Source organism: Dendronephthya gigantea, unplaced genomic scaffold (assembly GCF_004324835.1).
Source record: "Dendronephthya gigantea isolate DGI-Jeju-01 unplaced genomic scaffold, DenGig_1.0 000034F, whole genome shotgun sequence".
NCBI lineage: Eukaryota > Metazoa > Cnidaria > Anthozoa > Malacalcyonacea > Nephtheidae > Dendronephthya > Dendronephthya gigantea.
The window spans coordinates 1,478,187-1,505,004 of NW_021163044.1; the positions used below are offsets into that span (position 1 = coordinate 1,478,187).

General features: G+C 38.4%; 1 protein-coding gene and 1 long non-coding RNA gene across 4 annotated transcripts; one reads left to right on the top strand and one right to left on the bottom strand.

The window, feature by feature from the left end:
* Positions 1-110: 110 nt before the first annotated feature.
* Positions 111-24,246, bottom strand: LOC114525520 (transcription factor 12-like). 3 transcript variants are annotated; one of them, XM_028546901.1, is made up of 20 exons: positions 23,997-24,246; positions 23,765-23,849; positions 23,273-23,360; positions 22,945-23,018; positions 22,162-22,267; positions 18,792-18,817; positions 17,058-17,121; positions 15,953-16,008; positions 8,753-8,852; positions 3,777-3,913; positions 3,375-3,507; positions 3,202-3,257; positions 2,849-3,043; positions 2,522-2,698; positions 2,140-2,212; positions 1,809-2,019; positions 1,553-1,640; positions 1,335-1,392; positions 438-629; positions 111-132 (listed from the first exon to the last, which is right to left on the bottom strand). In XM_028546901.1, the coding sequence occupies exons 1-20, from the start codon at positions 24,053-24,055 to the stop codon at positions 113-115; spliced, it is 1,998 nt and encodes a 665-aa protein (XP_028402702.1). In that variant the 5' UTR covers positions 24,056-24,246; the 3' UTR covers positions 111-112. The 3 variants fall into 3 exon arrangements, with proteins under 3 accessions (XP_028402702.1, XP_028402701.1, XP_028402703.1); XM_028546900.1 differs by having other exon boundaries at positions 2,522-2,701; positions 23,997-24,244; XM_028546902.1 differs by lacking the exons at positions 23,273-23,360; positions 23,765-23,849; positions 23,997-24,246 and adding an exon at positions 23,107-23,190 and having other exon boundaries at positions 2,522-2,701.
* On the top strand, positions 10,687-16,834 carry LOC114525523. Its single transcript, XR_003687204.1, has 3 exons — positions 10,687-11,294; positions 11,430-11,655; positions 15,137-16,834. It is a non-coding gene; the product is annotated as an uncharacterized LOC114525523 (long non-coding RNA).
* Positions 24,247-26,818: the final 2,572 nt, after the last annotated feature.

Sequence of the window (26,818 nt, forward strand, 5' to 3'; positions counted from 1 at the left end):
TTGTCGTTTCGTCGTCATTACCCCAACATATACAAAATATGTACAAGCGTCAAGCTCACCTTGCGCCATTATTATCCTAGATATTTCTGTGTTTTTTTTCCCATTTTTTGAATCATACGTCACCACATCCACCTATAGGGTTTAGTTATTGAAATCAGGTTTCTTTTTTACCAGCGTTTTGTGAACACCAATTGGGTTAAGAATACCCACATTTACCATCATTATTTTTGCTATCGCTGCGCTCAACACCAAAATCAACTCCGAGATGAAAGATTTGTCCCAATCTTCCATAATAACTACCTTCAAGTACTAACTCAATCCTAACATATACCCGTAATTCTAACCCCAATCTTAACTAGAATCCTAATCCCAACCCTCAATCCCAATGCTAATCTTCTGAGGTAATTCCTGGAAATAAATATGGAGAGTCGTCCTACCTCTTGATGACCTTCGCCCTCGCCTCGCTCTGTTTCCCCCGCCTCTCATAGGGCCGCCACCCGGAGACAGGCCCACGTGATCGTAAGGTTTATCTAAATCGCTAGGTGCAAGTCGTTTTTCTGGTAATTCGTCATCCACCTTCTCCTCTTCCCGGCGTTTCAGACACGCTGCTTTTGGATTGAGATTACGTTCTAGGTACAAGTGGTTTAAATATAGATCACTTTGCATTCATGGCGAAGAAACTGAAGACAAGAAACACGAAATGCAGTATCTTTCCTTATTTTTTTTTCTTACTGCGCATAAATTTTGTTGACAGATGCATTGTAACGGAATATGATGATCCGTGAAGAACAGTAAAACCTACGTTTGATGCTTTCAAGTCTTTAGTCTGTTTTATAGATGTGAATATATTTCAAGCAAGATTTGTGATTACTTTAAATATTCTGGCCAATCTTGATCAAGAGACGGACACTTTTGCATGAAACATCCTTCATAAAGCATCACTCGATGATTCAATTTGACAAAAAAATCACCATCTTGGCTTAACTGCCTAGTTTTTTTTTCTTTACGGGAGACCCGTCCGGACAATATGCTAATACATCAATGTATAGAAACCGTATATATCAAAGCATTAACAATCGTGAGAATTGAGAATCTTTTTACTCAGTGGAGCCTTAGTGGAGCCTAGAGTTAGTCTTTGGCTTTGGAGCAGAGCAGAAAATCTGGCAGGTTATCTCAACAGCTCGTTCAGATCTCAAGACTTACAATATCTCAAGTTGACGTGATTACGAAATATAGGTCCAAAACAGGACATTTCTCATCACCTGAATAATAGTGCCTCTAACCACAAATTATTCTTTCAAATAAATACTTAAATTGTTAATGTTTTAACTCACCTCTAACTTGAGATTCTAAGCTGGTAATTACAGACACTGCTTGATGAAGTACGACCAGCTACAGAAAGAAATGTTTCTCGTTAAACAAAGACAACAATGAAGTGTACAAAACGAGGTGTACGGTATACATGTAACTTTGATATAAATTTGAAAGCAAAGTATATTTCAAGAGATAGTTTAAGTTGTCGTAAAATATAACGAGATTTGAATAATTTTACCTTTGTCTGTGGTTTATCACTCTGTAAATGCATCTGACACATTCTACCAAGCTCTTTGAATGCTTCGTTAATATCCCGGACTCTTAGTCTAGGAAAAACGATTACAAAATTAAGGACCTCATGACAGACACAGTACATATATACTGACGCAATCGAATTCGATTTAAGTTAGGATTACTGCACTAACATTTTGTTGCATTTCTTTGGATATACTGTAAACATATTATATGTTTATGGTTTAGATGAGATTTCTCACCTTTCCCTAGCATTATTAGCGTATCTTCGTTCGGTCTCTCGTACTTGTTTTCCACCAGTATGACCTTCCTCTATATCTTCATCCAGACCCAGATCCTCATCACCACTCCCCTCGCTACCTCCTCCCGGCTCTCCATCTGCTGTCGTGAGTGTCGTCACCTCCGCATTACTCGTCGAACCCGATGCTTGCTTCTTGGAACTTTTAGAACCGCCTGAAGGCAAAATGAAAGAGTTAGAAATGAAAAAAAAACAGATTCAGAGCTCTGAAGTGAAACAACCACTTAAGAAATGTGACTTCTCAAAGATATTAACCATGCAATGTTCTCACCAACCTGAGTCGGACAGTCTGGAGTTCCTGTTACCACCAGATGATGATATGCCTCTTCTGTCATCGGCAGAATTAGACTAAAATAACAGAATTACACGTTAAGATAAGATTTACACCCGTGACTGGATCCACAAGGCTGGATAGCGTTCTTCACTGAATAGTAATCTTTTAAACCGTTGAAAAAAATACTTGGAAAGCAACGAGACAACAGATACAGGGCCAACAATTGATGAAGAGGAGCTCTTCCTTGAGACCATTGATGGTCAATCGAAGTTATACTGAGCTACAAGTAATTTGGGGCAAGTTCTGGTGAATAGCACTATGCAGCTTTCATATAACCAGCTTCTGACCAAGACAAGAACAGAAGAGAAGAAATTTGCACGTACCACAGTATCGGCTGCTGAGGATGTGTTTCCAGATAGAGAGCTTGGAACCGAACCTGCCGGATACCCGGGCACTCCAACCGGGGCTCCCATTGGTCCATGGAATTCTCGAGGGAATTGACCTTCAGCGTGATTACGTAATACGTAAATGGCGTCATCAAGTCGTTCTTCCATACGGCTCTGCTAAAAAAGATAAATTTGTTCAGCTTGCAAAACACTGCTGCTATTGCTTGCTAACGCCATCGTGCAAAAAAGGAAACAGCGAAGAGTTTGTGATGAAAATGACAAATTTCGTATTCGTAGCCATTGCTAAATCTCCTATAAACTCACCAGTGAATGCAGGTGGCTTTCATATGGACCGGGGGGTGATGGCATCGCCTGAAGATTCGGACGAGGCCAGGTGCCTGGAGCTGAGCTTGAAGAACCAGCAGATAACGGCCGATCGTTGATACTTGTTAATGGCGGAGGGGAAGCAATAGGTGTCGGGGGGTTGGAGGAATAATTCGTCGGGGAATCAGAGTAAATCTAAAATGATGATCGGTTATAATGTTGATTTTGTTATCATGACTTTGATATTATGATCACGACTTTGTTAAGTCTCATCGACAGTTTATCATTGACTTGGCAGAGTGATGTCAAATAGTCTTTGGAATATCAAAAATCACTGAGGTTGAAAAGCATACCGATGCTAAAGCTTTTCCAATAGCTTGTGAACCTGATCCACTTCGACTGACCTGAGCTAAAAAAAGTATGAAAGAACTTAATGAAGCGAGTTGTTACAAATTACGATAACCCTAATTGCATCAAATTGCATTCTAATTACAAGCGTTACTTGAACAACATCGAAATGTCTTACCCAGGACAGAAGGATCGGTGCTGGTTAACGGTGAAGGGACTGGGGACGCGTGATGAAACCGTTGATCTTGATGAAACGAGGACATAGGTGGTAGTGTGGCCATCCTTTCATACGCTTCTCTGCCCATATACGTCTACATTTAGTAAAATGGAACTGCATGAGAATCTCATCAAACGATTTCCTTAGACCCAGGGATTCGATTTAAGGGCAAGGATTGCGTTTTCATTTTGATTTAGGTAAAACACGTTTTTATAAACTAATATAGCTCGTCTAATGATATAAATGGTATTACTAGTTAGAAACATTTCGCATCAGCTCGGAGAATAAAAGCTACTCCAGACATATATATTGAGATCATAGCTTACAATAGGTCCAGACATATATATTGAGATCATAGCTTACAATAGGTTCATGATGAGGACCATGGTGGCTGTAGAGTCCATACGTAGGCGCCAGTCCACTTGTCGGGTTATAGGTCGTAGAGGTTGGACCAATGCTGTTAGGATGAGACCACGGGTCGGGAGAACCATGATCTGCACCTGAAAATATGAATTTATGTTGTTTTACAAGAAGACGTTAAATGTAGATTGCAGACAGTATTTCATCATCTTCTGAACTTTTATTTCATCCTTTTTATGCGAATTCGAGTGAAAAGAATGACAGACTAGGAAGAGATGGAAGAGTAGGATGAAGACTCAAAGGTAGAAAGGAATCAGACACGTTAAGTTGTGGCATAATACTGCGGAAGAAAGGAACGGAAAGGATGGAAGGTAGGGAACAGTGAAAAAATAGAATAAAGTGATAAAGAGGAACGCGTCAGGGACATTCGGTTGTGAGCTACGGACGAGAGAAAGATCTATCGAAAAGGAAGAATACGTAGATGAAGAAGAGGATAAAATGAATGAACGGATAGGAGAGAGGTGAGAGGGGTCAGGATTAACGGATGAAATAGAGCTTGATTGGTAGAGATATCATTTTGGTCATCTGGCGATACGAGGAGGTACACCGCGCGCATTTGTATTGTACATAATACAGCACAGCCTCGATAAGATCTGCCCATATAATGAAGGACGAAATTTAATGTGAATCTTTTGAAGAAGAGAGGTTTTGATGAGATGATAAAAATCTTCCTATAATTTCATAAGGTTTGCCGTGTAGAAAATTACTTAATTAAGAAGATGTCAATCCGGTGATCTTTTATTGGACGTTACATGCTTCACATTCCAGTATTGTGTTACGACGTTATAAAGATATTGAAATTGCTATAGTATTTTTAGAATCGGGCACATCAACAGCAGATTAAGGCGAAAGTTTTAAAAAATGGACTAAAAATAAAGGTTAATTACACACAAATATAGAAGGATTTGTGTTTACATCGTTGCTACACGACGAACGTAACAACATCCTCCCACAAACAATAATTTTTTTAACCCATGAAAGAATGATACGAAAATATCCAATAAAGTATTTGCAATATGCAAAGGAACTTATACGTTTTATCTCGTTTATATTACAGTTCTCATATAAATTTTATGCTACAGTGATCATCAGAAAAAAAATTACATGTGCGAGCCCCTATGAACTCCAAAATACACATATGAAAATGAGGACATTTCTTATTCGCGGCCATTTTTGAAATCGTCTAGAAATGAGCTCTATATACGAGATAATAGTTCAACTTGTTGCTAGGCAGGACAAATAAAATGGTTTCGATTGGTATAAGCTCATTTGGGAGGCAACCAAGATCTTCCAAAGAGGATTTTATAAGATTAGTCGACTGTTTGTAAACATGGGATTTCTGTAACACAGGGTAATATATTATAGATTCAAGAATGTGAAAATAAATAAGACAAAGAAGACTGTATATCAGATTGAATCGTATTGGGACTAGAGCGTTCAATTCAAGATTATATTGCTTATTCAACGAGTGGCGAACTCAGATTCTGTGCCTAAATAACAACAGCGTCGACATTGTCTGCATGCATGCGAAGTGGAAAATACATCCTGTTTGGACGAAGAAGGAATGGAATGTAAGATATGGACCCTCTTGGCAAACACATTGTTTTCCGTCGATCTTGTTTTGCGCGAAATGTTTTTACGGCTAGACGACAAGAATCATGAAATAATTCGATATCTAATTGACATGTTTGTCGACGCGGGGAGCCAAAACTCTTGACCCGTGAATAAACACGTGGATCATGTTACGTCGGCAAGCACAACCTATCGACGGGTGTGATGGAAGGGTGCGTCCAAATCAGTTATTTTTATCACCAAGACCTTGACATTAATGTCAGAAATTCGGGATAAATTTGAGAGGTTTTATTCAAAGTAGATTAAACAGCGAAAATATACAACTCGTACAACAAATGATAGAATTTGGTTAAAATGTGGATTCAATACGATTGTTGCTCAGTATATACATATATTTAATGTAAACTTTGCCACTTGAATCTTAAGTTATGACGAAATGAAATGTTTTTGACATTCCTTCTTCAGCAAACGTCATAAAAACACGTAGGTTAATGGTATCTTTGAGCCGTCGACCATTGAAGGCCGTACGAAAACAAATACATAGACGAGAAAGCGAGAAAATATTTTAATCAGTCATCGATTGAAAGGCAGTAGAGAGTAAAAGCAGACATCGAAAACTATGGCGCCGGCATAAAAAAACGCATATTCATTAAAATTAGAAGCCGACAAAGATGATTGCAATATTACTATTTCCGAGTTAAAAATAATTGTCAGGAATAATCAAGATTAAAAACAAAACAACGGTAAATTCAAAAAGCGATGATACTTTTATTTATCTAAATTTACTGTCTTTCAAAGTGACCGTTGTTTTTGTGTTGTTTAAAAATACTACGTGCTTCTCAAAACAATCAGGATAGGTTTGATAGCTTTACTTCAATTAATACATCTAATAGACATAGTGTTTTATTGGCCTTGTATTTTTTAAATCTCAGTTTTGTTTACGTTTTCTTGACACTTTTAATGTTGCAAAATCGTGAATGGTCTGTCATCCTGATTGATTTAATATCTTTTAGCTATCTATCGATATCTAAGGTCCTAAGTGTGGCTCTGGCCTATATACAACGGCTCCTAGGATACATCAAAGTGAACCCAGTAATGTATACCATCTCGGGTTGAAAACATTAATACTCATGACGCGCGCAGTACTGTAAATTAAGGCTTGGTTAGTACAGCAATATCGCTGCCTTTGTTCGGCTGATAAATCCTGTTAGCGTAACCATTCATAATAAACTCTAACAGTATTTTGAGAACTCAGGTGGACACCTTTGATCATGTTACACTAAGGGGAACGCGCAAATCCAATTATATACATTGATCATTTTCAAACTGGAAAAACGGCATCACAATTCAACACGGCGTTTATCGAAATGCGATATCCGATATGACTTAGGTAACGAGGGATAACAGAGGGAAATATTTCACTACAATATCATGTACAACGAAAAAAAAACTACACAGACTTCTCAAGCCTTTTTACACACCACATTTTGTCATTTATAAACGGCCTATTAAGTATTTCTTGGCCAAAGAGAATATGCCTGTAATCTTCCTAGCGGTTACGTCATCAGGTTCATATTTTTTTTCTCACGAACGGTTCAAAAACACCTGGAAATGATCTTTAGGCAAATACTTCATACATTGTCCGATAACTTCCTATCACGTCTTACTTACAACTACTTAATACAAACAAGTTGTACGGAGCAAGTGGCCATAATTTGCAGCTGTAGACAATAGTAAACAAGCAGTAGACAAAGATAGACTGACACTTGACCAAACAAATTGACTCAAGCTATTGGACAAAGCATTTTTTGCGCAAGATGGCTTCAGTGAAGCTAAAGCTGAATCTTCTCCGCACTTTGTGTTTGGTGATTATCGTCGAGAATGGAATGAAATGAATGCAAAATGAGCATGTGCATGATTGGCCAATACAAGGCCGGTAATAGTATTCACAATCCGAAAGAATTCGACCCGACAGTTGAGATATTGCGACATGGTGAGATAAAAAAATGATTGGCAGACATCGTCCGAATTTTCTCTGCATCTCTGTGAGCAGGCTAGCGTTGTGTGTGACCCGTGCGATGCAGCCCTGGCATGGATTGTATTTTAATTTTTGTCCGCGTTGGAGAGCGGCGATCGAAATAATTGCTCCTGGCAGGAAAATATTCAATCACACATGCATCTAAAAATACTTGCATGGGAAAAAAATCGCGGAAAAAGAACCCTGCGTAGGATTTTTCTAGATGAACGTGATGTATCATGTATGCACACAAACAAGGCGCCGCAAAAAAACAGCATTTTTGACATTCTCTTTTGAAATTTAATTCACTTTGATGTGCAAGATAACAACACGACCTGTAGTTTGTTGACTGCGCGTTTGCAATCTGCCAGTAAAATTGTTGAATCAACTGCGTGTTAAAATGCACTCTGAGCGTTTACGAATCGAGCAAAACGAATTTTGGATTGAACTGTATGGGAAGTAGAGGCGTTTTACTTTGCTTCTAATGTAATTAGATTGAAAATTAACATAGCACGCGTAGGGAATTGCGTAAGATTTTGTTTTCGACAAACGTGATTGGTTCACGCATCCGGCATGTTGTCTACTTGCAACATTATCAAATGTCTAACTCTTTTTAGTGGTAGTTTCTAAAGATACTGGATAGATAGGATAGAATGCTAGCATAGAATGACACATGTGATACAAGAACTCGCCTGCCAAATATACAGGAAGTTGGATTTGAAAACAATGTTGCAAAATTTGAAAGAGCCCGTTGTTCCATAGGCGAGCGGCAAAGCGTCAAGCTTCCCCACGCCCACACCCATAATTCCGGCACATTACTTTGGCTTAATTTGCTTCAGATTTCGGCAATATATAAACTCCCGGCTCCCGGCTCAATACACACGTTAATTTGAACCTTGTTCGCCTATACGACTGACCTAAAGAAGTTATAAAAAACTGCGCACTTTTTGACCCTAAATTGCGTTGCTGATAAGTTATAATTCGTAGGAAATGTTCACCACATTCTATAGTACAAGATGACCCGACTGGGAACATAAATACGTAAATTGAGGAATTTAATGCATTTTCCGGCTGCTCAGACGCAAATCAGGATGTATATGTTTGACCAGTATAGTAACCGAAGCCATTATTTTGATGATGGGACAGGTTTTCCAAATGCGAGTTGTAAATGGTCGCGTTAAAAAAAACCCGATGTCACCGTATTTAAGTTGTGATGGAATTTTCAAGTAGAAAGGAAGGCGAAAAATGGAGAAAAAAATATTGGTACGTTCGTGGGAAAAGGTGATATAGTTTGTGACGAAATTGACTGGAACGGAAGAAAAACTCCTACCTCCGTAATAAATATCAGAGTACAGTGGATGTTTCGTTGGATATTGAGAAGCTTCCCCAGGTCCTTGAGCCATCATGTCGTCGGCGCCTGGCGAATAGACCTAGAAGACACAATACAGAAATGGGCGGTTGAGCAAAAGAGGGTTTCTAAAAATATATGGACGTAACACTATAAGCTTTGTTCTGATGCATTTCCTGACCTTTCCGAAGCAGAAATATCGCTAATTTAGCCTAATTATATACATTTAAGCGATCAAAATATCGGACATACATATATACACAACACCCAAAGAACTATTGACAGCTGACGCTGCTGAATCAAGGGATTTTGTATAATCTCATAAGCATTTAGCAACTAGAAATATTGTCTTTTATAGCTATTACATACGTAAGATTCGAAAAAAAACGAGATTGATGACCAGTCTGATATACAAAACTCCTATGAATTTCTCGAAGAATTTGGAAAACAAAAAACTATTTATTGAATAGAGATAATGCGCTCTGCGTGAAAAAGGATGCAACGAGAACTATCTTGCTTCTCGCCAGCATCTGTCGGACTGATAATTAAACGCGCGTTCACGACAAGTTCCTAAATAAAAGTTCGCAAACCTTTGCACCCTGGTGGGGTACTTCGATTTTTGTTAGCCGTTCGGCTGTTCCATATCCAATAGCCAGAGGCAACATTTATTGAAGATGTTCCTTATTAAGCTCAGCTAAGGATGAATTGCTGTTGCAGTTTATTTAAGATAAGGAATAGATAAAGATTTAAATCTGGATCTATTAGGATTCAGGGTGACAAAATGTATCCGGCTATAGTGGCTAGGACTGGACTAATCCGGCATTATAATTTTCGTTTTGTGCCCTCAACCCCTATGACGCATCAACCGTTTTATGGCTGAATATTTCTATTTCATACTACGATCTATAAATATGAACATACTCCTAGCTTTCAACTAGCTGAATTGCCCAGAAATTAAAATAAGACAAAGTAAAGAAAAGTTTGACAAGATAGAATTCATACGATAAAAAATGATTTCAAAATCACTTAGACAAACCACAGGATGAACTGACCGAACTGTTTAATGTCTATACTAGAAAATATTTAATACAATCCCTCGCCCGTTCCAAGCGATGAATATACACAGCAGCCTCCTTTTTGCCCAACTTACAGTAACAATTAGTTTTTTGCTTTGCATGAAGTTATCATAAACAACTTTATCGTCACGTTCTGATGTCCATAAAATGCTTGTTCATTTGCTAATATATATTACGTGGCGTGTTTATAATAATTAATTTCTGGGAGTAAATTTCCAGTGGAAAGAGAGCAAAGGAAATTTCTTTGAAGACCATGGTTACCTATGCTTTTCAGTTTATAGTTTAATTCCTCCACAAAATAGCAATCGTTTGGTATACAAAATTCACCAGAACGGTGCTAAAAATTACGGTTACCTGCACCGAGCATAAAATTCACAAAAATGAGGGTTTCATTGAGATGACAGCTATATATACATTAAAAACCTTGATTTTACGCTTCAACCTCACGATTGTCAAAGTAAAAGATCGAGTTATTTCGTTAATAGCAAATATATATTGATATGAAAATATTTTAGGCGTATAGATATTTCGTATTAATCGAAATGTTTGGATAATAGCGTAACTCATCAAAACAAAAAGTCTCTACACTAATTTATTAGTCGATTTATCCCGGTGTTTGCACACAACGTAGAGAGATGTTTCAGGGTTCTTTTTAACCTTGTTCGTATATCGCAACGTTTGTGAATTCGCACGGCAGCGTGCAAACATGGCCATACCCTGTAAGTAGTCTTGAGCAGGTGAGGAAAACTGGTTTGCTGTGCGCAAGTGTTCCTACACATGCAGCGGCGTGTATGCGCTATGTCTGTCCACAAGGGCGAACAATCGGTGTGCACATTTCCTCTGATGCACTCGAAATCCAGCTGCAATTTTCAATCTCTCAGCTTAGAACAGATGTCTATGTTTATGGAGTAATCAATGCGGGGTGCAGGGCGCAAGTCCTGTAATGCTCATAAAGCCATCTGTTATACTAAATAGCCACATTCACTTCACAAAACACAGATGGAACATGGTACAGCTGGTAGCCAGGCTGAATTTTACGAGAGAAATGGAAAGAGCTTACTGTAGGAAGACGAACGAATGCCCTGCATTGTCAGATCGTCGGGGACCTAGCGGGTAAGAATTTCTGGCAACCCGTGTCGAAACACAAGCTGTAATCCCGAAGATGCGTATGGTACCAAAACAATTTTGAACGGGAGGATTATACGAATCCAAGCAGTTGGAAAGAAGAAGTATGAATCTAAGCGGTTTGTGTGTCGACGTTTGGAATCGCTTCAACAACGACTTGGCAGAACAACAAGCATCTTTGGTTCATATTTTTCAAGCAGAGATGGGATACTTCGTATGCAGATATGATTCGTGACAGAAATACAACAAGCTTGTGAAATTTTGTTCGCTGATAGAAACCACTGTCGCGAGAAAGATGATTTCAGACGTGACAGGATTCCGAGGTAAATATCGATGCTTTTGCTTGACACGCGAAAGTTTTAGCTATATTCCGTACGATTATAGACTTACTTGTACGATTTTCTGTGGCAAAACGTCGAAGCTGTTCGTATTTCAATTTGTGAAATATCCACCCACAGAAACGATGCAAGAATTGCGAAGATGAAGTTGGCTACGAGACTGAAACTTCTTCTATAATCACAACAACTCAACAAGAAGATCGAGATTGTCTTTTGAAGAGGAGTTTATTTACAAAATTGCCACGCTCCTTGGAGGATATCGCATTGGAATTCAATTCAACCGAGAGGCAAAACACGATGAAGTAGCTGCACTTAATAAACTACACAACTGAACAAATTTCAGTTGGTAAGTCTGTTATGAGTACACAGCGGTGTTTATGTAAACTGGAATATAGACCACTTAGCTTAGTGTCTGATTTGGTTAATGTATCTCACTTGCCAATGCATGTGTCAAAAATATCCGATACATTAAATAACGACCTCAACAAGAAACATTATGCCATTTAGACCATTGAAACTATTTTGCAGTTACAAGACTGGATTAGCGGTTAATCATTTTCGAGTTGAGTTTAAAAAATCGCTAATCCATAAACCAATCTATTTCTTGTTTATAAACTTGGACTTGAAGATGAACAGGGCCATTTACACAGGACGCGCGCGGCAATACCTTTGTGTAGGTTTTTAGCGAGATCTATAGTTGGTCTCTGCCAAGCAGGAAATTACAAACATCAAGCTAAGATCCTCGTCTAAGGTTCGCTATAAGATGAACCTTAGCAACGATTTCTTGAAGGCGACCTTTCCGGACTGAAGACTTGTGAGACTCGCTTTAAAATTTCGTACACGTAATAAAACAGGCATTTCCTTAGGTGTAAGCGACAGATTTATCGAGATGTAAAGCTATGCGGATTTTGTGAGACGCAACAAAGCCCACGTCCAGGATTTAAAGTCATAATATCCCTCGCTAGGAAGTTAGCTATTTCAGTGATTATTACGTCGTCCCGACAACGTGAAAATCCATCTGTTTCGTGTTGTAAATAGAGCGCAAACGGCTGTCAGAAATTCTCCCAGAAATCAAACACACCTGACATCTTTATTTTGTGTTCGAAATTTTATTGTGTTAAAAGATGCGGCCGTTAAGCCTCAACAATGTTTACCATGGCTCTTCAATACAACGAGGTTAACAATATCGCCATACTGTTTTGCGCACTTTGGGATAAAATAGGAACTATTCTGAATACGACTCAATTTCCTCTCTAGATTCGGGAAAGGTAACCTTGCCTAGCGGGCGACACAAAAGCAGTCATTGTGTCCGCCAGTTAATCGCAATAAAAAATTCACTTTATTTTGTCTGCACGCTAATTCAAACGCATTTTAACGATCATTGCTTTAAATTGTTTAGTGAAAAAATGCCGACGCGAGCTTAGATATTGCTTGATGAACTATCGTACGACCTGCTCTAAAAGTAGCCCGGAATACGTGAGTAAGCTCAGTACAAGGTTGTGGTTTACAGTCCGCTTCAAGATCCACCAAAGCATGTGCAAATTCATATTTACAGCTTATCACTGAATAAATATTACTGAGCGCGTAGCTAAGCGAAGTGCTTGATTGTTTTGCTTGCTCCGCAGCGCTAGGGGAAGAAAACAATAATCAAACTACAAACGGTATTGATAAACAAATTACTTACAAATGGTCAATGGCGTTTCCAAACAGCAAGTACGAAACAGCAGGATAATAATGAGTGAGGAATTGAGCTTTCTACACAAACGGCGGCGCTTCCAGCCAGTCGTAGACGCTTGGAGTGAAAACTGAGCCGCGTGGTTATCAGCGCACTTATCTGGTTTCCATTAGCGCTGCGCAATGACAGGCGCGCCGCAAGTGATGCGCGCAATTTATGCAATAAATAAACGCTTATTGTCTTCGGGCGCGCTGCCAAGAGGGATCCAACAGCGTTCTAATGCACACACACAGCAGCATTTCAGACTTTATGCAGCAAACACGCACCGAGTAGACGCCTAGACTGGCCAAATAATTTGCTTGCCCATTATCTCGTACAGTACTGCAGTACAGAATGAAGAAGTTTTATTAACCACTTTATATTAATAATATGAAATCAATAGTCAATACTACGTTCAACAACCACACCAATATAAGTCATGCGCAATTTGCGCAAGATTTGGCAGGAAACGAACGCAATACAATATATTCACGGACTAATAAACTTGTCCAGTCTTTGATGCATTCCTATTTTGAAACTGCGATAGGAACTTAAAGCTTGAATCATTTTCATGAATTTTAATCAAGCGACAACGTATATTTAGCAAACCATACAACTACATATCTCACAGTCTCACTTGTGAATTTTTCGAAATTGCATTCCTGTATGGAAACCGCGATAGGTACTGCAGACTTTAATCATTTTTTTTGCAATTTCAATTTGGCTACACGTCTTGTTATCTGTCTGTATATCCATAAATTCCTGGTACAGTTAAAAGTCGAAAAAGGTTAATGATATCTCCTTATATAGAGATCAACCGTGATTGGACGTATTTAAATTTCGCGCGCACAGGCATTGGGCAACCCTTTGTTGTATTTAGGCAAGAAACGTCAAAGATAATTTTCTTGAATGAGCTGAGAATATCGGACTCTCTTTGCACAGCTGAAATATTTCTCAATTCAGAGTTATTATGGATTGATTTTGGCGAACATACAAAACGCATGGTTGTGATTACCTCAATGACCCTTCCTGACCAAGGTCAATAAAATCAAAAGTTATAACTCTTCGCTCAATTACAAAGTTTTCTTCGAAAATTTACTTGCCATTTTGAGGACGCTCGATATGGATCTACGGCTTTCGGAAAGGGCGAAACCGTGTTTGAAACTTTGATTCCATTCATATGCATGGCTAGGAGTGCTTCCTGCTCGTTTGCATCGCGATATTTGCACGCAAAGTTTTGTACAAATACAGAAAATATGGAGCAAAATATGGTAATAAGTATGACAAACATCGGTAAGGGAAAGGTTTGCGAAATCTTCACTGTAGACTTGCAACCTCACTGCATGTTCCACATTTCGACGTAGCTCGATGGTTATTGCTAGGACCACCCATGGCTTGAACAGCGCTCAGCGCTGACAATGCAACAACACAAGATCACATGCGGCCGAAATTCGAGTCGCCCGCGATGCGGCAACTATAAAGGCCAGTTGTCATCGCGAGGTGAACAGGGCAAATAGCGTTCTTAATTTAGTTTGCATCGAAACGTGTTGAGTGGCGGCATTTCATGAATATGATAAGATTTTTCAATCTCATTAAGTTTGAGCGACGTGTCTTTATTAAATTATAACATTATCTTGAATTTTTGACCATTATTTGCTTGGATAGAGCGCAATGAAAAGCTGACCTTTACACACAAATAACTTGTCGGAAATATATTCTTATACAAACTTAGATCATTAGATTGCTCAATAATTTTGAAGACTGCCACTTAAACTGTTAAACATAAAGCATTCGTCACCTCGCTTTTGCCTAATAAATCTTAATTGGTAAAAGCTTAAAACATTTGTAGAATTCGTATTTCGTTTCGTTGAATTCCTGTTCAAACCTGGGGCCACAGGTGAAGCATATTTCTTAGAAAAGCATAATGAATGCTCATCAGTCGTATTAGGAATATAATAGCTATAGGATAAACTTCTTGGAACCGATAAAAAATGTATGGTGGGCATTTAAACTTCGTTTGAAAATAGAAATGCTTTCTCTTGAGTAATGTTACTTCGCCAACAACTAAGGCATTATTATATTAGACGTTCTTTGAATTTGTTTGTTTGGTTAGGTAATGATTCCTTTTTCGCTCGCCTCCTTTTGGCAAGATCAAAAGTAATGCATGCAAGCAGAGATGGCGGGGAGACAACCGTAGGAGAGGATCGTAACTGATCGTTAATCCGATTTACGCGTCCTGAGCTCTCGTGGGCCATAATCTTGTTAGATATGATGTCGGCTCTCAGGCGAAGTGGCAAGATGCGGATATTGAAAGTAAACTGATATAGGAAACCGAAACTTATTCTAATATTGGAACAAACTGGAATAGATATCAACTCGAGACATTTTCAAGGCGAAACATGTCAATCAAATAACAATGCTTGGAAAAACACTAAAATGCTATGCATGCGTGCGTGGGAACACTTATTGTGAATGCTCTATCAAGATGAATTAGTCTGAAAATCGTAAACATTGTAGTGACACAGTATTGAGCAGCGTTCGGCCTGGATGTATTCATTTTATCCATATGGTTGATGTGCAAGAACCTTTGCAGAATTACAGCAAATCTCGTAACCATGCGGTGTGTGCCCTCCCCCTTGTTCCATGTGATCGTAAGCTTAGGCAACCGGGTGAGGACAGGGGGACCCCATCTCCGTTTCGAACCCTCGCACTCACAATGGCGGCAGTCTAACTCGCGTGTACATTCTTTGAAGGGGGAGGTGTTACAAAAAGCAAGGATATTTGCACACCGATTTTCTACACTCAAATTGAAAATTCAAAATTATTCTGAATAAGCGCGCCCGAATACCCGCCACCCTTGATCAATTTTATGTGTCCCCTCCTAATATCAAGGCTATATTTACACCTAATTAACATTTGCCGCGCTTACCGTTGATAAAAGTGATCCTTCATTCTTGCTTGAATTTTTATATTTTTTTCTTCTCCCTAATAATACGGAAAATTCGAAACTCAACACATATAGAGATCAGTCGGCACGCGCGGGAGCTTGGGAGCAAGAACTTCGTCAGTCAGCGTCGTAACTACATAGCGTTCTGTTCAAACTCACGTCAAGACATCGAAGCTCAAAGCCTCAAACTGTGCTCCCACGGTTTCCATATTCATCACTAATGCTTACGTTAATGGCTGTCAATTGTTTATAAACAGAGAGAATCTTCTAGATCATAGGCAAATAATAAGATTGGTCACTCTTTACTTTTGCATTGTTATTCACCATAACGAAATGTCGTCCAACTAGGTTCCCGTGGAGCTTTTCCTTCCCCCTTCAACTTAACCCTTCGTAAAACTACATGAAATCTAACAATCGTATCTTCTGCTCCACGCATAACAATTACTCGTAATTCTTGAAAACTTAATCTCGGTTTAATTTTGTCTTGGATATTTCAGAAACTGCGTTTAAAAGAACAGAGTTCGATAAATAACCCATTGTCAACGTGAGGTCTTTTATATAATTATTAAACAAAGATGTCCTTTGTTAGTGTGTTTAATCTTCACAGCATGAGAGGGAAGACTTCGGAAAACAAGTTTCTAAATTATAGCATCACTGAACGAAATACATTTTTTAACTGAAAACCTCTTTATATCTTTTTTTTGAGAGGTAAACACGTACTGCAACGAAGAAGTAATGATAGAGAGTGTTTTTGTGTTTGCAGAAGTGAAAAGAAACCATTTCAATGATTTATCTATAATATTAGAGCTATATCATAGAGCAGACTAGATATTCGTATTGATTTTTCTCGGCCAAGGTATCGAGTATGAACTATACTGTTTGTTCAGCCATAATGAGCTTAACTTCATAATAGAAGCATAATTTAGTGAATTGGATCGATTTCCTAAGTAACGGTCATATATAGAAGTCGATAAGAAAGTGCAAGTCTGATTAGTCTAATATCAGTTCTAAATATCTTTTAACAGATGTTATTTAACAGATGTTAAGTGAACATGAATAATACTAGAATAAAAGAAGAGTAACTTACAGTCAGAAGGACTGGTACCCAACGAAACATCTTGTTGACTTTGCAATGGAGGAGGGAGACCAGGCTGGAAAATAGAAACAGTCATTCTTGGTTAACTGGTTTTCATGAAGTTCTCATTTGATAGTTCGATTTATAGTATACACTGTACACTAATATAGTTTCAACAGAAGATGGCTTGGTATACATCACAAATGTGCTACACTGAGACTGCGTTCTAAGATCACACTACAAATTTCATGTAAAACTAAATAGTGCGAGCATTCTCGTGACATATATGAAATTCATCTAAGATTATGGATGATGAAATCATGACATGTTTGAAATGTTGAATGTTTGTCTAGAATGAGTATGCCTTCTTTTACTAAACCACTACGAGAAAGAAATGTGACCGATTTACATCGTGAAACGAAACATTCTGAATCTGTTTATTTATCTCGTGAAAAAAAATGAAGGCTTGAAATTAACAAATTTAACTAAATGAATTTTGGCATTTGAATTTGTTTCGTGACAAAATTCTACAACCGTACCATGGTATATACTATTATACTTTTTACATGAAAACATTTTTTTTAACAAAAAAACAACAACAAGAGGGCAAGCTATATACAAAGCATCCATCTTTTCATTTTAGGCAGCTTATGAAATTCCGTTACGTTGTCCAGATTGATGCAAAATTTGCGTTAACCCAAGATGTCCTGTTCATTGAAAAAAATTCCTTTGCAAGTAACAACTTTGAACAGATGTTTCTAGAATAACCCTCACAGTGTCGAAAAATCCAGAAAAAGGCACGTAATTGATCTTCTATAGTAATACGCCAAAGCGACCTCACCATTTGACGACTCATTCCATAAGCACAAATGTAAAATTTTCACATGTCAGAAGCTTTCGACCCCACGTTACGGCGCTATCAGCATTACAGGTCGCCATACATGGCAAAACAGACGTGCACACAACGGCACAGGGCATAAAACGTCCATTGTTGCCCAACTGTCATGATCTATTAGACCCCACTCCGATTGATAGATTTGAAACAAGCTATGAGATTGTACTGATCGTGTTGGGGGTTAAAATAATCACGATTCCCTGAATATATTTTTCTTACGTAAATCTGAATATTGCGCGAGAGATCCTCTTTTTAAAAAGTGATGATGTTGGATTTATTCACCTTAAAAATCTTGTACTTCGTAATTATCTCGACTCTCTAAAACGTCCCGAGGCCGGTTGAGCGAAGGCTGTATAACGCTATTCATCGGATAGTGTTTTTAATTGCTCTAAAATTGTCCGTTGTTCGGTGTAACGGTAGAATATCGCCTTAAAATCTGTTAAAATTTCTCAAATATAAGCCAAACCGCATCAAATCCTTTAAAACGTCTGCCAAAAACAAATATCTGAAGAGATTTTGGAAATTCCTAATACATAACATGCATCTCACGTCGCTGGGACGAACGATGTTCATGAAAGCAATGTACAAATTCGACGTTTGCAACGAACATGCGCAGATCTTAACGTGCTTGGCCAATCAGCGCTAAGCCAGTTGCATCTGATTCGCTACTGAGGTGGAGAGCATGTCCTGCCGTTCGTTCTTATACAAACGACGATAGTTTTACAAAAACAGAATATAGATTCTCCATGTTGTGGATAGAATAGTTCTGACCATGCATGCAAGTTCAAAATAATCTTGTACCTTAAACCGTGGACAGTAGCTTTACACAGTAGACTTTAATATATACTTACTGGGCCGTTCGACGAATCGCCAAATCCTGCAAAAGAAAAGTGCAAATGATTACTTCCATTTTCCTCGCCTTCATATACATATTGTCTTAAAAAAAGCATGTATGCTTCATTTGCGGTCTTGTATAAACATCTAAAAGCTTGATAGCACTATCCACAGGGTCGTAGTTATAAATCATATCGATCAAATCGTTGTAAATATGCCTAAAAAGCGATATATATATTTTTTTAACATGCAACCACAGATTTTGACTTAACGATGGATGGCGTTATATGGATAGCCCCAGATCAATTATAGTTCCATGCCACTACTTCCATGATTGAAGAAACATGTTCTTTGGAAATAGAGCCGATGGCCATGCTCGGTATAAATTATCATCTGTCGTATTTCATAAACTGTATACTGCAGCATATTTTATCATATATACCAATACTATACAACGCCCTTTTTCGTTTCAGATGTTTGTGTTAAGAAAATCTTGTGACAACGAGCATTACAAAAGGTTAGCGAGCAAAACACAATGCGAAAATTATATTATTTATATATACCGCTATAGCTGCTAAACATTTAATGTGTCAACGAAGTTAACAGGCATGGAGTTTAAAATATCGTTCTAGACACGTCTCAACACTAGATTAAGCATAATTATACTGTTTTCTAATGCATGCACCTGCCACCTGCTACAGTTCACATTCAAATTAGCATATACACTGCACAAACATGTTTCCCACCTGCCTACTCGACCGCCGACGTATAGACAAGCAAAAATTAAAGAATTTGCTTGCAACCTTTCCTACATTAAACCTGTCGCTTTCCGCCTTCTGCTCGGCCGCGGCGCAGCTGCGTTTTCGTATGTTATCATTAAACATTTAATCATTCAACCTGTACAGAACCGAGCCGTGGTTTGTGTTTTTCTTTGCTTTGTCTTGTGCGAAAATGAAACATAAAATATTTCGAAAAACCGTTTGCTATTTGAAATAAAATAATTAGCGTTTACATGCGTGCAAAAATCACTGGGCGTGTCGAGTAGCTGGTTCATCAAGTGATCCAAATGACAAATTTTACGCGCTTTTGTAAATTATCGATGTAAACATGGGATTTTTCATCCGTTTTCTTCCTTATTTTTGTTAGAGTAAGTAATTCTTTTGTTATGTAAATCGCAGAAATGCATGAGACAAAATTCAGTATATTGACTTATGCATCATGCATGTATATATACAACAACATTTGGGCATATTATCACATGAACAAGTTTCGAAAAATCAGCATATTGGATGGTCAACATACAGTTTTAGTGGACAGTTCATGCATACATGAAGTTTTTTAATCGATGGTCCGGTCCATCTAAACATCTCGTACCGAAACCGCACACATTTAGCGATTACAACAAATTTAAGATGGCTCTTCAGCCATTGCTACATGCATGAACTACGACTACTGGACACACTCTGTGGTTTTGCCTAGAACACCGACATATGTAATACGAGCCATTTTCAATATGACATGTCGAAATTTCCACTTCCACTGGCAATTTATTCAAAAAACAAATTAACAAATATGCAAATTTTGCTCTACAAACCCTATGAAAATGTAAAAAATTATATAGCACGAATATAAATGATGATAGGCAATGTAGCTGTACCGTTTTTGCACGGGGGGAAATGCAAAAGCAAGCCTGGCTAACTCGATGTATGGGCTTCGGTTATGCAAGCCATTTTTGTAGGCGTTGTAAAGTGGTTCTTTCGAGTCACAATATATGCAAATTTTGTTCGCAAATTTGCATAACCAAGCTTGAAAATGTTATTGAAAACGTCAAAGAACGCTTCTAATTCAAGGCCAAGAGCTAGGAAGAAGTAGATCTGGAAATAGATCAGGGTTTATTAACTCTTCGGCTTACTGAATTCAAGTCAATTCACCTGCCCTTTGAAACGTCCCACAAAACACTTGTCGCTGATCGATAAATATATTCCTTGTGTGCTGCAGATGTCTTTCCTGTTTATTAATTTTTTAGCACTTTTACGATAAGGCTTCGGGTAGCTTAATATCCCAACGTATTTTGCTTTGCAGACCGAGACCCCGCGAGCCAGCCCGCTTTATAAGGATTTAGGAATGTCGCCGCATCAATTTCCTAGAGAATTCACCAGTAATTTTCCTTTTGTTTAAAAAGACAGCGAGTAAAGCGACGTCGTTGTTCTGCTTGCCACAAAACAGCCGGGCTAGACTTTGCTTTGCCGGTGACTGCCGTATGAAAATTCTCCAGCCATCTGCTTTGCTGCACAGCTGATATATCACAGAGAAACAGGTTGCATCGCCTGTTTGCGATGTATTACTTAAATAAAATGACCCCAACCCAATTTAAAATCCAACTGGCGTTTGGTTTTTGATTCACTCGCGATTAAACCTGGCTCGACAAGTGTCTTTCGCAACATGGCGACGGCGCGCGCTCTGTTGTTGTTTTACTTGTAGGCCTACTAAGCGCTGTATATTCGCGGGAAAAAATTACGGGAGAACATAATACAATCCGTTTTACATTGTCCTATATCTCGATGCTTTGAAGCAGTCGACTAAAGATAAACTCTATAGCTAAGACAATATCGAAGAAAAGTCCAAAAGAAAATGGGTTATAAACTATAAACTGAAGTGAAAGTTCGCAGCATCGCGCCGAATGACCTGATCGAAGTGCAAGCAAGTTTCAACAAAGATTAAGGAACTTAAAACCTTGAACATTATCGGTATTCCACGGGTGATATAACTTTATAATCGCTCCGATATGCTCTATGAACGAAGCGGCTGAGCGCGGACAAGCATGCACAATGACGACAAAGAAAAGCAAAAATCGACAACAAAGAAACAACCGCTTCGCAATGAGATGGCACTCAAATAAACCCGGACGGAAACTTGAAATATCCTTTGCTGTATTCTGAAAATCCTTCCAACTTCATAGAATATAACGTTTGGAAAGTGTGAGAACTAAAAGGCGTGAATTTGATCGCGATTCGCATTGCCCGAATTTAAACTTGTATAGTTGAAAGAGGATGGCATTAAGTGCATGACCAAAGGTAAAATGACCACAGTCTTAGGTGATAAATTAAAACTTACTTCATTTTTCCTTTCTAATATGATAGTATAATTCGTTTTACGGTTAAATATATTTGAACATTGTAAATCCAGGCATAGTTATCTTTAAATTTTAAAATGACTTTAATGAAACTATAAAGAACGTCCACGAACAGGTCTATACGGATCTTGGATCCGTATAGACCGAAGCAAATCAATTTCAATCGTATTTAACTTGAAGATAAGTTAAACCTGAATACTAAGATAAAGAATACTTGAATGCACGCTTAAATAATTTGATGGAAATTGACCGACCTGCACTGCCAATTGATGCAGAATTTGTAAAAGGATAGGAGCTCTTTCTCGCTATGTAGTCCGAGTCATCTTCTAATGGATCTAAGGGATTCTCTGATCCGAAACCCTAAAACAGACAGCGTCGAATATTTTCAGTCGTTCTCAGGAATGAATGTTAAAATAAAGAATGCATTAATAGTCCGTTTAAACGTTATAAGATGGCTTAAGGGAGTCCTTTAAAAGCATAGTATGCATGTTTAATGTGAATACTGCATGTTTTGATCTGGCATCATCATCTACATGCTCTACCAACCGAAGGCTGTAAAAATACAACTTCGTTTTCTAAGATATACTAGAAAGTTTAGCGAGGAAGATTTCAAAGACGTTTGATGGAATAAGTGAGCTATTCAAATATGCTCAAAGATGATTTTAAGTTGCTTGTATAATGTTGATGTGTGACCATGCAGAACGTTCAGTAAACAAGAAAGAGTTAACTTCGGGAAATTTAACTCTTGAAATTAAATCCCTCGATTTCCTAATATTTATAGCAACTTCCATTTTGTTCTCAGTTCCACACGGAAGCCGGTCGCAAGTCCCACAAATATAGAAATCGAGAAATGAATTGGTGGGTTACGGTTTTCAGAAGGGAATTATGTTAAGCGTTTGTTATTGTGTGCAAAACGTGGCTAGCGGAACTGGGCGAATAAAGAAGGCTTAGATGAAAGGAAGCCTGACGCGTGCGAAGGATTTAGTCGTACTTATCGGGTGATGAAAGTAAACTAAATTAATAAGAATCGTACTCACTCTCTGCTCGAATCCCCCGACAGTAGTTAATGTCGGACTGCTCTGCCACGTGCGGCCTCCGTCTTCGAGATTCGCTATACGCAACAATAAAAAGATGAACAACTTCAGCTAGGGGATTCTCAGCATTCCTAGAGTGTTTTACGGCGTTCTCGGGACCCTTACGTAATTTAAGAACGTTCCCATCATTTGAAGCCAAAATCCTATCGAGAGGACCCAAAAAATCCATGCTTAACTATATGACGACAGGTTGTAACTGGTGGCCGAGGCTTCTTAAATCTTTTGATGAATATCAACAGAACCAAATATAAACCATATTAATTCTTAGTACCTGTACGACTCGACGACTGTAGAGGACTGTGCAAGCCATTCTCCGTAGCGCTCGAGCTCAACTTCGACCCATTCGGTTGCGTGAACATCTATTGTACAAAAGAGGAAGTTTCGGGCTTAAATTCTTAGCATATTCCTCAACTTAACTCAGTTGACACCGAAACGGATCAAGTCTTGTAACTGAAGCTTTACGTTGTAAAACCGTTCGGAGCAATCTTCAACGATCAGTTTGCCTAATTTTCCTCTTCGAGGTAATTGCTACGCGGACTCATTTCCCCTCGAACATGAACGAGCGCTTCACAGAACCGTCTCTTCCCTTCTACCTTTCAACGTAAATACATTTTTTGGTGTTTTGAGGGCGAAGTCGCGGCTCAGTGAACATTCGATGAAATTTTGACGAGTCACTTATTACATTCGGAAATAAACGCGATATAAAGTTTAACTATAAATATTGGCAGTCGGATATTACGAGCGAATATGAACGCCGACTTACCGCACTAAAGTCTAACAAATCGCTGAGCTCCTTGTCCTTCTCAAAGCCGTTCATTTTCGACGAGGGAAACAGAGATGCCAGGTCCCTATTTTAAACAAAGAATGAATTCGATGCGGTTTAGGTCAGCTACAGGCCATTTAATCGTACGATTTTCATTCAGTGTATCCTTGAACTGTGAAAAAAAGTCAAAAACAAAAGGTAGCAAGATTCGAAGCTTTTTGTACACACTGACCCGATGTTGTCTCGCTCCCAAGCCCCAAACAATTCCGCCGGTCGATCGGTCTTGGCCATGCTTTGCTTGAGGTATTCGAATACGGGGTCACAGTTTCTCGGTGATAAGTCAATACGTGAATTTGATGGCTTCACAACTTTCTCGGTCTTGCTCAAATCGGCATGTCAGGTAGCCATTGCAAAGCCTGGAATAACTCCCTATGGGAGTTGATTTCAATCAAGAAAATAGTTCATATTCTCAAAAGGATTATTTACAATCCTTATACAACTGATTTTATTGTCAACTGTCATATCGTGCAGTGACGTCCAATCAGCGTGCGTGGAGGCACAGAAGCGTGGGCCGTGATTGGTTGGCGACCGCGTTTTGCTCCTTAAATCGTGGGCAATTTGAATAATCACTAACAATGCTGAATGAATGAACCTCGTCTTGCATGCAGCCCATTGGCTGCCCAATGTCCACAACGCGACCTTTTCATGTGATTTTAAATTCCCCTTTGTTTGCCTTTGTGAGTGTCCTTGAATGCATTGGGATGTTTGAATTCAAAAGCGGCTTTAGTGTTAAATATATATCATGCTTTGCTTGCGAAATATAATTAAACTGTTTAATATTTCTAATTCCCAGCTCTTCTGTTAGTCATTTAGCCGGTTTAAACGCGTCTAACTCCTACACATCTTGGCAAAATGACCAACTTCGAGCGTCTTATTAATGCAAAGCACCATTTAAACTAGATCATAATCCGATTATTTGGCATAGAGTAAAGAAACTTCATAGCTTTCTTTAAAGCACTCTGTATAGTCAGTTACATGCGTGATAATTTCATTATCGCATTCGGGAAACTCAAATACGACCATGAATATTTTGTATCCGTGATACAAGTGATCGAAGCACTTCTTGGCCTCGTAATGTTTATTGCAAATATTCTGTGACATCAGAAAGGTTTTAAAAAAGGAACTAAATTCAAATTAATTTCATATATCTAATCGGCGTCCTTTTTTTATAGGAACTCTTTTGACATTTTAAGAATTTATGTTTTATGACATTTGAATAAATAACTACAATCAAACAAATTGCATTATCGTCGCTTAGTTTTTGTGATAAAACAGTCACGTTTTACGTGGTAATAACTTGTCGAGAAAATGATATCCATCTTGTAGCTCAGTGCATGTCTCAAAGGATGTGGAATGAAGAATTCACAGAGCTTGCATGTGTATAATTTTATATTTGATCTTATCCTGATGAATCACGCGTGGTACACGTTCTTGCAAAATTCATGGAAATGGACGGGAAAACGATGTATCTCCACGCAAAGATCAAAAGAACCGACTAGGAATTCAGCTGCTTGTTTTTATTAGTTTAAATGGAACTCTTCGTGAAGTGAAGATGAAAGATAATTTTACCATTCCTCAGTGGAAGTATGTGGGATGATTTTCAGCGTGACTCCACGCTCTTATTTTGGGAGTCGGAAGTTATAGCGATTTCTTTTGCCCACAAGGAAAAAACAACTTAATTTAAACGTTATGCACAAATTGAAATGGGAGGCTGGTATTGACTAGCATGCAATTAGTTAAATGTTTACCTAATTTTCTCGTTCAGTTTAGAAAGAAATAACTTGGACCTTTTTTCCCAAAGTCATGCACTGAGTTCTTCCCTATGATTTGTTGAATATATATTGCTGTTTTCTACTCAGCCGTGGCTTTTTTGTCCGTTAAATATTTTCACAACGGCATAAAAACATCACTATCGTTAGATAGACTTCATTCAACTTTCGTGAGCCAGTTGCATGCATCATAATGCTAGTAGGATCTCAACATACCTGAATAAATATACCTATATCGCCTAGGTTATAGGATGCACTATATACTGATTGTATGGTACTGTATAGCGTTTTTATAATATTAATTAAAAAGTACAATAAAATATCGATGATAGCGCGTTCATAATGGTACATAATTTGTCTGTTTATACAAGCAACATAAATTGTCAAACTGCAATTAACAGGTTAAAAAACTCACGCTGGGCTCGTTCAATGAAATTAGCTCGACAAATTCCAAGATGCTTCTCATACCTGGCATATTTTCTACCATCGGAGCATTTACATCACGAGTTGTTGATAGCGGAAATTGTAACATGGTGTTTATATAATTTACGAACTTAATTGTGTATCAAGCATGAAGTGGTCTTCCTAAAAATCGCTAACCAGAAAATGACGTGTTTTTTCATACAGTATTTGAGTGTTCTGGTATACAATACAATCGAAAGAAGTATGATGAAAACAATCAAAACTGGCGAGAAGCGTGATTGTTTGTAGCGGCATTTACAGAACCATGATCACGACAATCACATCGATTGTAAATAGTACCCCATTTAATAAGATCGGTATCTTTAATTACAAAGACCCTTAAATTGAGACTTTCCAAAGAAGTACAATCGTGCAGACTTCAGGTTTGTGGTTGCGCCCGGCTTTGTTTTTACGTGTTCATTTGCAACAAAAAACACTCAATAATACTCGCTGTACCACATCTTTGTGTCGGCCTGGTATGGTGCATTCACCACGCGGCGAAGTCATTGGGAGATAGTGGATGTGAACAGACACGAACGGCAATATATAATTAAACGGCACACTGATGTTTTGCTCAGACGATTTACTACAAAAGCTCCGTAGGTTCACTGTAACTAAAGGCTTGATATGTCTCTGCTAATGGTTTACTTTGTCAGACAACATCATAATTAAGATCGTTTAGATTACCTTGACCTGAATATGACCTAAGAAGAATTTGTGGTGAACTGAATGAGTGATTCACTAAAGTGACCTCATTTTAGGC